Genomic DNA, 11,755 nt, shown 5'->3' on the forward strand with positions numbered 1-11,755 from the left:
CTTAATAAAATAAAAATATAATTTTTTTTAAAAGAGCAATCATTTACTTTTTCAAAAAAAAGTGCAATCATTTATTTTAATTGAAAATAAGATCCATAAAAATAAAAATACAACTTCAAGCTAATATCTTTATCAATCTTTTAGGTTGTTAATTTCCCTAGTTTAATTTGCACACAGGCAAAAATATAATATTTATAATGTTTTATTTGAGAGAATAATTATAATGTTTGTTCTTTAAAAAAATTATAAAATAAAAATTAGAGCTTTACCATTTTATAAGATAAGTATGGACTAAAAATTACAAGTAGAATTTGACTGAATTGGAAAGAGTATTGAGAATAGACGAGACTAAAATTCATAATAAATTATGTCCAAATCAAAGTTATCTCATGCTAAAAAAAATTAAAAGAGAGAAAAGGAAATGAAAAGTAATTTTTTTTTTGTTTAAATGAAAAGTCAATCAAACAGGAAAAACGAAGAAAAGGAAAAGAAAAATCAATCAAAGAAGGAAAAAGAAGAAAAGGAAAAGAAAAATTAATCACTAGGACAAGACAGCAATTGTGAAATCAATGTCGCGCTGCTTCTATATATTACTTTTTTATGCAGTATATTTTTTTTAAAAAAAAAAAAAAAGACATTTGGGCCCCCAAAATTTGGAGGCCCAGCACCTCCTCAAGGACTGCCCTGGTAATGATTAACTAATTTTGATATACTCCTTTTAAAATTACAACGTAATGTTTACGTAAAAACATTATTTTCATAACATTATTATTATCATGTATGTTTTTGACCCTTTAAATATATCATATTTTGTTTTTAGTCCATGTAAAAACCCTTTATATATATATTACTCTTTACCAATATACATTTGTTTTGCTTTTGGTTGTTGTTGTTTCTTTTGATCCCTAAATACTTTTTTACTTTAAAATTGATCATGTAATATGTAAAACATTTGATTTTATTCCCTCCAACATTTTCGACATAATGTTTAGAAATATCACAATTATCATAAAGATTGATTCCAATATGAACAAATTGTATACGGAGTAAAAAACACGACAATGGCCAAAAACATATTTAAACCTGTTTTTATTTAAGGGTTATATTGTTATATATACATGATTTTATTTTTGACTGATTTGTTATACATAATGATTGAAATAAAATAATCTTTTTATAATTTCTCAATAGATAAAATTTCTTGTTAATAATTAGGAAAATCGCATATGCCAAATATTCTATGAATATATTCAGAAGTCTGTCATATAACCAATTCATTGTAAGTATCAAATTCATTGAAATATCATGGTGTGTCTGATAACATAGCAGTTTAAGCAAGTCAAAGATAAAAAGCAAACTGAAAACAGCTGCAATTAAACAAAGTAGCAGCAGAACATGATAATCAGACCAGTTGGTTCACAAGACAAAACCATTTGCCAAATTATAGGATTAAGACATGATCAATGCTACCTAGACTATGGTGACAATTATTATCTTACTGATAAAACATTCCATAATTTTGCAGCTAGCTATATATACATGACAATATACAAATATCAACTTTCAAAGTAAAAATTCCCCTTAACAATCTAGACTAACTGCAGGTTTTATTTAAGTATTTAATTATCATTTTCTTGTTTACACAATATAGATACAACACATACACATTTATTGTATAACATAAATATTTGCAAGCAGCATATTTAATAAATTGTCACATAGCTTTGTGAATTGAAACTGATTTGGTCAGTGATCACTGGCAGCCACCAGGTGCAAAGCCAACCCTGGAATTGGCAACATCATAAGCCACCTTCACTGTTTGTTGTTGATAATTCCCAATAATGGCAATGGAATTGCTCAAAGAAGAACCAGCCATTGCCAAACAAGTAATTCCCATCTCAAGTTCTACAAGGCTATTGTGACCCTTAAGTTGTAAGTCAGCACCCCCTTTAAATACTATCCGAATGTCTGGCACTACTTCTGACATACCTGCAAGACTACCCTTAAAACAAGTATCTAATAGAGAAATTCCTGGTGCCTGTGGATACTTCTTGGACAAGATCGTCACATAAGCATTTTTCAGTGCGGTATAAACAGGCGTAGGTAACCTTGTGATAACTGTTCCAGAATCAATGATAGTAGGAACCTTATAACTTGATGCTGCAACTCCTAAAGGTCTTCCTGCCACGGTGATTGATTCCAAATCTATAAAATATAAGCTAGGATTGTTTGGATTCTTAAGCAAAGGAGTGAACTTGTACGATGAAGACGGTGTCAATGATGAGGCTCCAATGGATAAGAAACCTTCTTTGGGAGAATTTGGTGTAGAAAATGATGTAGGAAGACAATAGGAAAAGGCGTTTCCATATTTTCCAGACAATTGTGAAAGCATCGAGAGTTCATTGTTGGCTAGACCGATTATACCGTCGGTCCTTCCAAACAAACCTTGATTATCCTGTCCACATCCGTATACAAAACTTGATAGTGTCTGTGATGGTGTTAAGGTTAGCACATCTTGACTCAAGTAACCAAGTGAGAAAGACGAATCACCATAGCTTGCTTTGTAGACACAAGCATTAGATTGTTTTGAACAAGTTGGTTCATTGAGTGTGGCAGATTTTAGAGAGGAACATTGAGAGGATGAACATGGTACGGTTTTATAGGTCTTTGACGCGGAAGGGTTGAAAACTGGATCATCTTGTATATGACAGTATATAGTACAAGGTTGGCATTGGAGCCAGGAAAAGGAACTACCAGTGTCTACAATCATGGTATAGTACTTTGTAGGGCTACCAAGTCCCATTTTCACATAGTAATTGCCTGAACCCATTGATAAACCTGATTTCAATGGTATGCTGGCAAGTTTTGGACCTCCTACCTTCTTGGAAGAGGCATTAGCATCAGAATTTTTGGCTAATCTCGAATGAAAATACCTGACGCGTTCTTCGTCTTTCGCGAACATGTAAGCGAATAATAATGATGTGGAATTTGGAGAAGATTTAAGACTTGTCATATGATACAATTTGAGCTGCATGTCAGGTTGCTTGTGCTTTAATCCACTATCTGCAGAATGAACAGTTTACAAGTTTAGTATATATAATTGGTTGAGCAAAATTCAGAATTTAACCATTCTTATATTGAAAATGAAACCCTTTACAAGGTTATTTTTTTTAATTAGGTATTACCCTTTACATGTGATGATGTTCTTGTGAATTAAAGAAAATTAAAAACTGCTATGGAATAGGGGAAGCTGAATAATTGAATATGGTGAAGTACATAGGTATATTGAGTTGATTAAGAGGAAGCTTCTGCTTTCTGATATTAAGAATCAGCTAGCAAGCTTTTGATATCATACCTTTAAGAGAAGATGCTATTGCAAGATGTGCAGAGAAAAATAGAAACCAAAAGAGACTCATCTTTACAATGCTTGAACAAGTCTACAGATTTGGTTAGTGGTTAGTTTCTTACTCTTAGCAGATATATGGTAGCTCTACTTGTAAACAAACCGACACTATTCAAATTTGCAAAAATTAGGTAAGGGTGAAATCATTATCAATTAAAGTGACACTAATGATGATTTTATAAATGGTTTCGAAGGGATTTGAACTTTGCCCCTTAAGGTTAAAAGAACAAACTTCTTACTACCGAAACTAATTAAAATGTGCACAAAAAAAATACTCCCTCCATCTCAAAATAACCGACTTATTTGCAAAAAAAAAAATCCAAAATAACCGACCAATTTCAAATTTCAATACAAGACTAATTATTTTTTGTCAATTGTACCTCTAATTAATACTACTGAAAGCACTCTTAATATATAATATCTTCCACTTTACATTTATGGTAAAGATGAATACACCAATATATGATAAGGGTGTTTTTAGTAAAAATATTCTCCTCTATTTCATTATACATTTTTCTTAATTGGTGTGAATTGGTCAATTAGATCATTTACTTTGTGATGGAGGGAATAGTTTTTAGTATGGGGCCAAGTGTCAAATGAGTTCCCTTCATTTGCTTCATTTGGTAGTGAATGCTTTAAATACCCTTCAACCTATTTCATCCTCAACTGACCCAAGGAGTTTACATAACACACGAATTGTGATAGGGTAGTTAGCTGAATGGTCCATTGTGATTTGTGACCCTCTTGTATAATCAACCATGAATAGACTATGGTTGTTGCAACAACATTATTAGTACTCAAACCTACACATCCTTTGGCAATAATAACATCATTAATCACATAATCCAACCACACAAAAGTGAATAAAAAGAGTAAAGGAAAGAGTGACTACACTTGCCAAATATTAATTTAACAGTCTCCTTTGAGCAGCTGTTGTGCTTTTCTAGATCATAAGTGAATAAGGAAACGAATGAACTAGCCATAAATGTGACAAACTTATTCTGCTACATTACTACATCATAGTATGTACTCGTTGGCATGAGAATTATGTCACGGCAAGTTCTGTGGTAGGAGGTCCACTGTCGATCAATACCCTAAAATTGCTTAAAACTCGAACAATGATCGATGACACCTTTTAGAAGGCTAAGTTCAAGAACCTTCTCGTTCCTAAGGATAAGATAGTGACCTGATCGATGTCAGTTTGACAAAAACAATGAATGAGTTAAGGTTTAAAACGCACATATTCGTTTTTTTGTCAAACTTGCTCCGATCAAGTCACCATCTCAGCCGCAAGAACGAGAAGAATCGTACGGTTCTACTTTTGGAAGGCTTCTTTTGTTGTCTTTGGAATTTCAAACTATTTTCAAGTATGAGTCCATGTTGAACCACCTATCAAAATAGTGCATATAATTTGCCTTATGTAACGCAAATGCATCATACCAAATGTTATGTCACCCAAGTGCTACCCGGGAGAATGACTTTCATGCATATAAGTAGTTGAGATACCAATAAACCGTAGTGCTGTTGGAAATAAGTATTTAATTTATTGATATTATTGTGAAGTGATAAATATTTTTGTAGGAAATGCATTTAACAAGTCTAATCACAATTAGCCATTCACATGGGTATGAGTTGAGTGATGAAATTGGCTTTGGTGTTCATCTCAGAAAACAGGTGACAAAGACATGCAACTGTAATGTGCACTATCATATACTTTTAACCAATGAAGAAGCTTTGCATAACTATCAGTAGCTAGATTAAGCACAATAGTGCTTCCTTTGATTGTAAAGCAGCAACCTCATCTTTTTCCCTGCATATCCCTTCTGGGCATAAGATCAGATATATTTCCAGCCTGTTAGTTCCAGTGTCACATTTCATTAACGCTTTTATTAAACTGAATCACCATAATGTCATCCAAAAACAGATGGGTAAGTAAAGGTTTTTCATCTTTATTGGGGAAGAACTGGTAATCTATCTAAACATTTGTACTTTTGATTTTATTCAAGTACAGAGTCAGAAGAGTAAAATATGCAAGTAGAGTAGGTAATTCCACCAAATCACAACTTATTTAAGGTACTAAATGATGTCTTACTGTAAAAGAGAGTACACTGACACTTGGAAATAATAGTATGTGTTTTGAAAACTTTGAATTTGTTTACTGTCTACTTGAGAAACAAATAACAACACAATTTAACCAAAAAAACAATTGGCGCAATTTCATTCAGTGCATTTAATCAAACATAATTAAAAAACTAAGTTTACTTAAAATCAAACATAGTTCCAAATATGGTCGTAGAAATTTTTAATCAAATGGAGTTACATATTGACGTAAAGTTTGGGGTTGAGTTTTATATCCATGAACACATAATTTAATAAATGTATCCGCTTTCAAATGTCGGAGTTTGTTGCACGAGTATTTAGATACCGACAGTTCAACAAACTATAATACATTTGATGAGTCATTCACAATTTCACAATCTAAATTAATTTATAACACATGCATGACTTTAATCTTAGAGACAAATATATGACTATTGTCAGAACCAACCAGATACATTCATTAATTACTTCAAAATACAGTAATATAATACAAAAATAAATACAGTATGGAAGATTGGTAGTGCACCGAAAAATTATGTCAGATGAAACATGAATACTTCAAAATCACAACGAATATTGAAAATTTCAAATCATGAAGGATAAACTATGAATCCTTAATATAATATCTCATTGTTACATATTTTACATTCTCATGTTCATATTCTCAAAACTGTTGTAATGGATGAAATTGAGATAATGTGAACGGAGAGGATTCATTCCAATATTTGATACACAGTATGAATCTTATGTTGGTACAAGGACAGGAAAACACTCATGTAAGGGTCTAGAGACAACTGAAATAACTAAAATTAAGTGATAGAAACACCACAGGCAGCATTTACCGCCTAAATGCATTGCCTTCACCTCCAGATCTGCCTTGAGAATAATGGGTCCGCCGTCGGACACTCTCGGCTATTGAAGAGCTCCCGCCTTCTGCAGCACCATATATACTTTTTTGAGCAGTATCCAAGAAATTCTTCCCACTAGAACTGGTGTTCTGGATTGCTTCCTGTGCATCAGTCTCCTCAGCCTTCTTTATACGTTTCCATCTCTCCCCTTCATGTAACTCAGCAGCAAGTTGCATCTGCCTAAGTTTAGCAGCCCTCTCTTCTTCTGAAAGCTTAGGAGCCACATTTCTCCGCTTATAGTGTGATTCACGTCCGAGTGAATTAGCAGAAGATCTAGTAGAGCTTGGTTCTCGAAAGCTCCCATTTCCCCTTTTAGAGACATCAAAATTGGACTGACCTTCTGGAGCATATCTTCCTGACTTTGGCTTATTATCATTTCTGTCATCAACATCTTCTTTATAATCTTTTCCTTTGCTTTGACTCTGGTGATGACTGGGTAATCTTTCTCTGTATTTTTTGTCTTCATATTGATTCTTCCTTCTGTTATCAGCATCTTCTCTATAGTCTTTGACTTTGCTTTGACTCCGGTGGTGACTGGGAGATCTTTCTTTGTATTTTCTGTCTTCATAGTGATTCTTCTTTCTCTTCCTTTCTCCTTCACTTGATTCATTCTCTGAATCTGATCGAGCCTTGTGACGCTTCTTGTCAAGGTCTTCATCAATGGTCCTTCTTTTTCTCCTTTCAGCAATGTCATCTTCGGAATCTGATTGAGCCTTGCGATGCTTCTTGTCAAGGTCTTCATCACTGATCCTACTTTTTCTCCTTTCTGCAATGTCATCTTCAAAATCTGATCGAGCCTTGCGACGCTTCTTGTCAAGGTCTTCATCACTGGTCCTTCTTTTTCTCCTTTCGGTAATGTCATCTTCGGAATCTGATTGAGCCTTGTGACGCTTCTTGTCAAGGTCTTCATCACTGGTCCTTTTTCTCCTTTCTGCAATGTCATCGTCTGAATCAGACTGTGTTTTATGCTTTGATTTACTGGATCGATGCTTCTTTTTTTCCTTCTTACTGTGATCTTTCTTCTTGTGTTCCTTTCCTTCAACCTGACATTGTTACCAAAGACAGGCCATAAATTAGAAACAGTTGTTTTTGTCATCCTGATTAGTAAATGCAATTTAAAGTTTTTAAAATGCAAGCAGTGAATTACAAATAAAAGCCCAACACATGAGACATGAGTATTTATAAGCAACATAATTTCATGGTTTTACACTATAAAAGTCAGCATGAATAAGAATAGTAGTCACAAATAGCATGACCATTCCTTAGGAAGCCGTAATGGACAAGGGGCTGCATGGAATGGATGGTCCTAAACAGAAGCTGAAGTAAACGAGGAGGTTAGGAGAAATCACAGAAATCGTGAGTGTTGAGAAATATATTTATAGCAGCAGAAGGGTGGTCAAAATCGAATGACAATGTTTTGGGAAATTCCTACAATGTTATGGTCTAACTTAAACTTAGCTGATGTTCAATAACAAGGCTCCCATGCAACTTAAGATGGAAAATAAAATTGAATCAGAAGGCTTATGGCAGCAGAGTGTATTGGAAATTCCTTAGTTACAAGGTTTTGGTAGGTCAGAACAATTTCTTCAATTCGTTCCACAATGCATATTGCATCCCCGGCAAATAATGGCAAAAGGTACCTACACCAGCAAGTTCTAACAATTTACAAGTGTGACATCAAAGTTAAAATACGACCCCTGTAATTCCTCTTACCCAAAGTAAGAAATCTGGTTCACACGCACAAGTGTACTGGTTTGACTTTAGTCAAGTGTAAAAACAAGTCAATTACCTAAACCAACAAAGATCAAAAAAGGAATATTGAGTTTTCTGTGCGCCCAAGTAAAACAGTATCTATCTACATAAGTAGTCTAGTTAAGTTAATTAAAGAATAGTAGTTCCTGCCTTGCAATTCACTAACTCTCGATCAAAAACTGACTGAACAAATGTCCATGTAACATAATTTAATAAAACTTTGAACTCTTTGTATCTCATTTCCTCGTAGTATTGTGTTATAAATGCGAGAAAATTAGAGAAAACAGGTAAAAAGATGCTATCGGTTATGATCAAACATTCAAACTGCATTCAAGACCATGCATAAGGCTGACCCAATAATCAATCAACCAAAGCTAAACTACGAGCCGAAATACAATAGTAACCAAGCGTACTGGCTTGACTTTAGTCATCAAGTGTAATAATTAGTCAATTACCTAAACCAACAAAGATCAACAAAGGAATATCAACTTTTTTGTGCGCCCAAATTAAACAGTATCTATCTACACAAGGAGTCTAGTTAAGTTAATTACGGAATAGTAATTCATGCCTTGCAATTCTCTAACTCTCGATCAAAAACTGACAGAACAAATGTCCAACTAATAATTTCATAAACCCTTGAACTCTTCATATCTCATTTGCTCATAGTATTGTGTTATAAATGTGAGAAAATTAGAGAAGGCAGGTAAAAAAAGCTATTGATTATGATCAAGCATTCAAACCGCAGTCAAGACTATGCATAAGGCTAACCCAATACCCAATCAACCAAAGCAAAACTAAACTACGAACTGAAATGCAATAGTAACCAACCAAAAATGCACAACTATAAAGAATGCTAATATTTAAAAATCCAAAAGAAAAAAAGGCTTACCGATTTTCTGATCATGGCCATCTTGACAGGGTTGTTTTTAATCTTCGCAAGCGCTTCCTGTTCCCGCTGGCGAATCATAAGCAAGGGATCAGAATGAAGTTTCCTCCAAGAATCATTAGCAGATTGAGGCTTCTCCTCAAATAAAGCTCCAGGAACACTTGCATCCTGCTAAACCACACAAAAACCATGATTCAATTCACTATAAACAAAACAACCCTAAATTCAAATTCAATCAACAACAATAAAAAAAACAAACTTTTGCTATAAAAACAGAAAAGAAAAAAAATCATTGGTAAGATCAGATAAACAACATACCTTAGAAGCAGAAGATGAAGGTGCATCTGTTGGATCGGATTTAGGCAAAGCTTCAAGTGCCTTGAAACCTTCAGATGTTTTACCAACGGATAATCCCGAATCGTATAAAAACTCCAACCTCTCCTGGTGACTGCAATCAAATCGAAGTCAGTAAAATTTTCATGATTTCAAGTGAAAACCCCTAACCCTAAAAAATCAATTTGGGATTTTTCCAATAAAAATTGAGAATTGAATTGGGGGAAGAGTAATTACGGAACGAGGCCAGCTTTTTCTTGAAGAAGACGAAATTCGCTACGTTCACGTTCTTCTTGAATCTGCTTACGAAGTTCATCGAGTTTTTTCTCTTCGGCGCTATGCTTTTGTTCGGCTTTCCAAACATTTTCAATGTTCCGAAGACTTCCCGTGTGCCAACCCTTTTTGTTCAAAAATTTCATACCCATTTTGACGTCGGATTTTGTTTTGATCGATTGATTTTGGTTTCAGCACTGTTTCTTCTTCTTCTTCTTCGTAGCTTACAACTTGAGAAGAACGACAGAGAACGAAGAAAAGAAAAATCGCGCTATTGCGGTTCTGTGTTGACCCCCAAATGGGTCGGGTTCCTTTTTAGTTTTTTTTTCTTTCTAAGAAGCTAAACTACCCAAATTTACACATCAGAGAAAATCGAACCTGAGCACACTCCTAAGTTCCAAGCCAATACTATTATGACATTGGTTCCTTTTTAATCTTTTACGGACTACGTTGCTTTTTCTTTTTTTAAGTAAAGTAAATTTGTTTATTATTTGTATTTATTTTAAAATAAATCTTTTTTTAATTATGAAATTAATGACTCCTAAAACTATAATATTATCCCATTTGAATTATTTGATATGTTGTTAAAACTATATCCTTATTTATTAATTTTGTTACGTATGCAGCAACTTAACCTAATTTTTTCCCGCTCATTTCCTTTATTAGGTTTGCAATTATTTAACCTAAGAAATTTCATCTAAAAAAATGCATTGCACATCAATTTCATTCCTATCCTCTTGCCTTTTTTTTTTGAAGAAAATATTTTATTTTCTACCATATCAATAACCTTACGGGTTAAAGATTATTTATTGGCCTCTATTATAGTCGAGAAAACCCGTGCGACGCACGGGTCAAAAGTCTAGTTTTTTTTTTTATATCTTTTGTTTCAACATCTCCCTGTTATTTCTCTCTTTATTTAATAATTGCCTCGATTAAAACAAACTTAAACAAATTTAGCCAAATTAAACAAATTTACTCCCGATCAAAATAAATTTTCATATAATAGTAACTCACTTTCTAGACAAATTTTCCCATGATAACTCATTTTCCACTTTTAAATATTTAGAGTAAAAAACAATCTCCAATAAAAATTGATAATATATAATATAATTATGAAACTTAATTGTCAACAAAAACACAGATATATCATATTCTTATCATTTAACGCCTCAATATTTTTTACTCTTTTGTGTCTTTTTGTAATAAAATCACTTGTATACAAACAAACTAAATTATTTTTAAAGAAATAGTTTTTATTACGATAAACAAACAAAAAATATGTTTTTTCTATAAAATCACTAAAATAAATTATTTTTAAATTATTGAATGTCAAAATCGCATGTATTATAATCTGTAATAGATAGACCCTATGAGACCGTTTGTTGTAACTTTTTTAAGGAACAAAATCACTTTTTTACCTCTAAGAAAATCACTTTGAAAAGTATTGTATGCACTTTAAAAGTGTGGATTTTTATAAGGTAAACTTAGCCTATTAGGGAAAACTCGGGTGATTTTAACCAATTTACCGAGTTTACGATGAATGATTTCCAAAATAATAGAATCATTTTAGACTTATTGGATGACCTGAGATCAATTACATGATGTTAAAAAACAATGAAATAATCAAAACACGGTGTTAAAAGTTAGAGAAGGAAGTTCGGGCGTTCACTCTCTGGCTGTGGAAGCTGGGGCCTGGAGTTGAGTTATGCACATTTGTACTAATGAATGATTGATTCAAAGCTTGCATGTCAATCTAGTCGGGGGATGAGTGAAAACTTAACTCACTAAGTAATAAAATGGTTCAAATCGTGATATACCATTATATGAAACTATGACATTTTTGGAATTTAATTATTTTGAAAATGGTGGGGATTGTGAGTAATTTTCAAAATAATGCAATCATTTTAGACTTATTGGAGGACCTAAGACAAATTACATGATTTTTTTTTTTTTTTGAACATGATGTTAAATCACAACGAAATAATCAAAACATGGTGTCGGATGCTAGAGAAGGAAGTTCGGGCGCTTAGTGTGCTTGTGCAAATCACATTAAGGAAACCAAAAGTATCTTAAAGAGGATTCGCTATTCATACCATTTGC

General features: G+C 33.2%; 2 protein-coding genes across 3 annotated transcripts; both read right to left on the reverse strand.

The window, feature by feature from the left end:
* Window positions 1–1,415: 1,415 nt before the first annotated feature.
* On the reverse strand, window positions 1,416–3,466 carry LOC146944877 (aspartyl protease family protein At5g10770-like). Its single transcript, XM_085743217.1, has 2 exons — window positions 3,356–3,466; window positions 1,416–3,063 (listed from the first exon to the last, which is right to left on the reverse strand). Exons 1-2 carry the CDS (start codon window positions 3,414–3,416, stop codon window positions 1,754–1,756), a joined length of 1,371 nt encoding a protein of 456 aa, XP_085599343.1. The 5' UTR covers window positions 3,417–3,466; the 3' UTR covers window positions 1,416–1,753.
* A 2,613-nt stretch (window positions 3,467–6,079) lies between these two features.
* On the reverse strand, window positions 6,080–9,944 carry LOC146944878 (uncharacterized). 2 transcript variants are annotated; one of them, XM_085743219.1, is made up of 4 exons: window positions 9,620–9,944; window positions 9,368–9,497; window positions 9,053–9,217; window positions 6,080–7,454 (listed from the first exon to the last, which is right to left on the reverse strand). In XM_085743219.1, exons 1-4 carry the CDS (start codon window positions 9,805–9,807, stop codon window positions 6,342–6,344), a joined length of 1,596 nt encoding a protein of 531 aa, XP_085599345.1. In that variant the 5' UTR covers window positions 9,808–9,944; the 3' UTR covers window positions 6,080–6,341. The 2 variants fall into 2 exon arrangements, with proteins under 2 accessions (XP_085599345.1, XP_085599344.1); XM_085743218.1 differs by having other exon boundaries at window positions 9,053–9,220.
* Window positions 9,945–11,755: the final 1,811 nt, after the last annotated feature.

The sequence above is a fragment of the Medicago sativa genome, chromosome 2 (genome assembly GCF_051527215.1).
Source record: "Medicago sativa cultivar Bolivia chromosome 2, Bolivia_mono, whole genome shotgun sequence".
Lineage (NCBI taxonomy): Eukaryota > Viridiplantae > Streptophyta > Magnoliopsida > Fabales > Fabaceae > Medicago > Medicago sativa.

Bases quoted from the DNA above. Each gene is read 5' to 3' on its own strand.
- LOC146944878 (XM_085743218.1), bottom strand. From the start codon at position 9,807: ATGGGTATGAAATTTTTGAACAAAAAGGGTTGGCACACGGGAAGTCTT. The intron at 9,498-9,619 runs GTAATTACTCTT...ATTTGATTGCAG, and splicing joins GAAAAAGCTGGCCTCGTTCC to TCACCAGGAGAGGTTGGAGT. The intron at 9,221-9,367 runs GTATGTTGTTTA...TGTGTGGTTTAG, and splicing joins CTTCATCTTCTGCTTCTAAG to CAGGATGCAAGTGTTCCTGG.
- LOC146944877 (XM_085743217.1), bottom strand. From the start codon at position 3,416: ATGAGTCTCTTTTGGTTTCTATTTTTCTCTGCACATCTTGCAATAGCA. The intron at 3,064-3,355 runs GTATGATATCAA...TTCATTCTGCAG, and splicing joins AATAGCATCTTCTCTTAAAG to ATAGTGGATTAAAGCACAAG.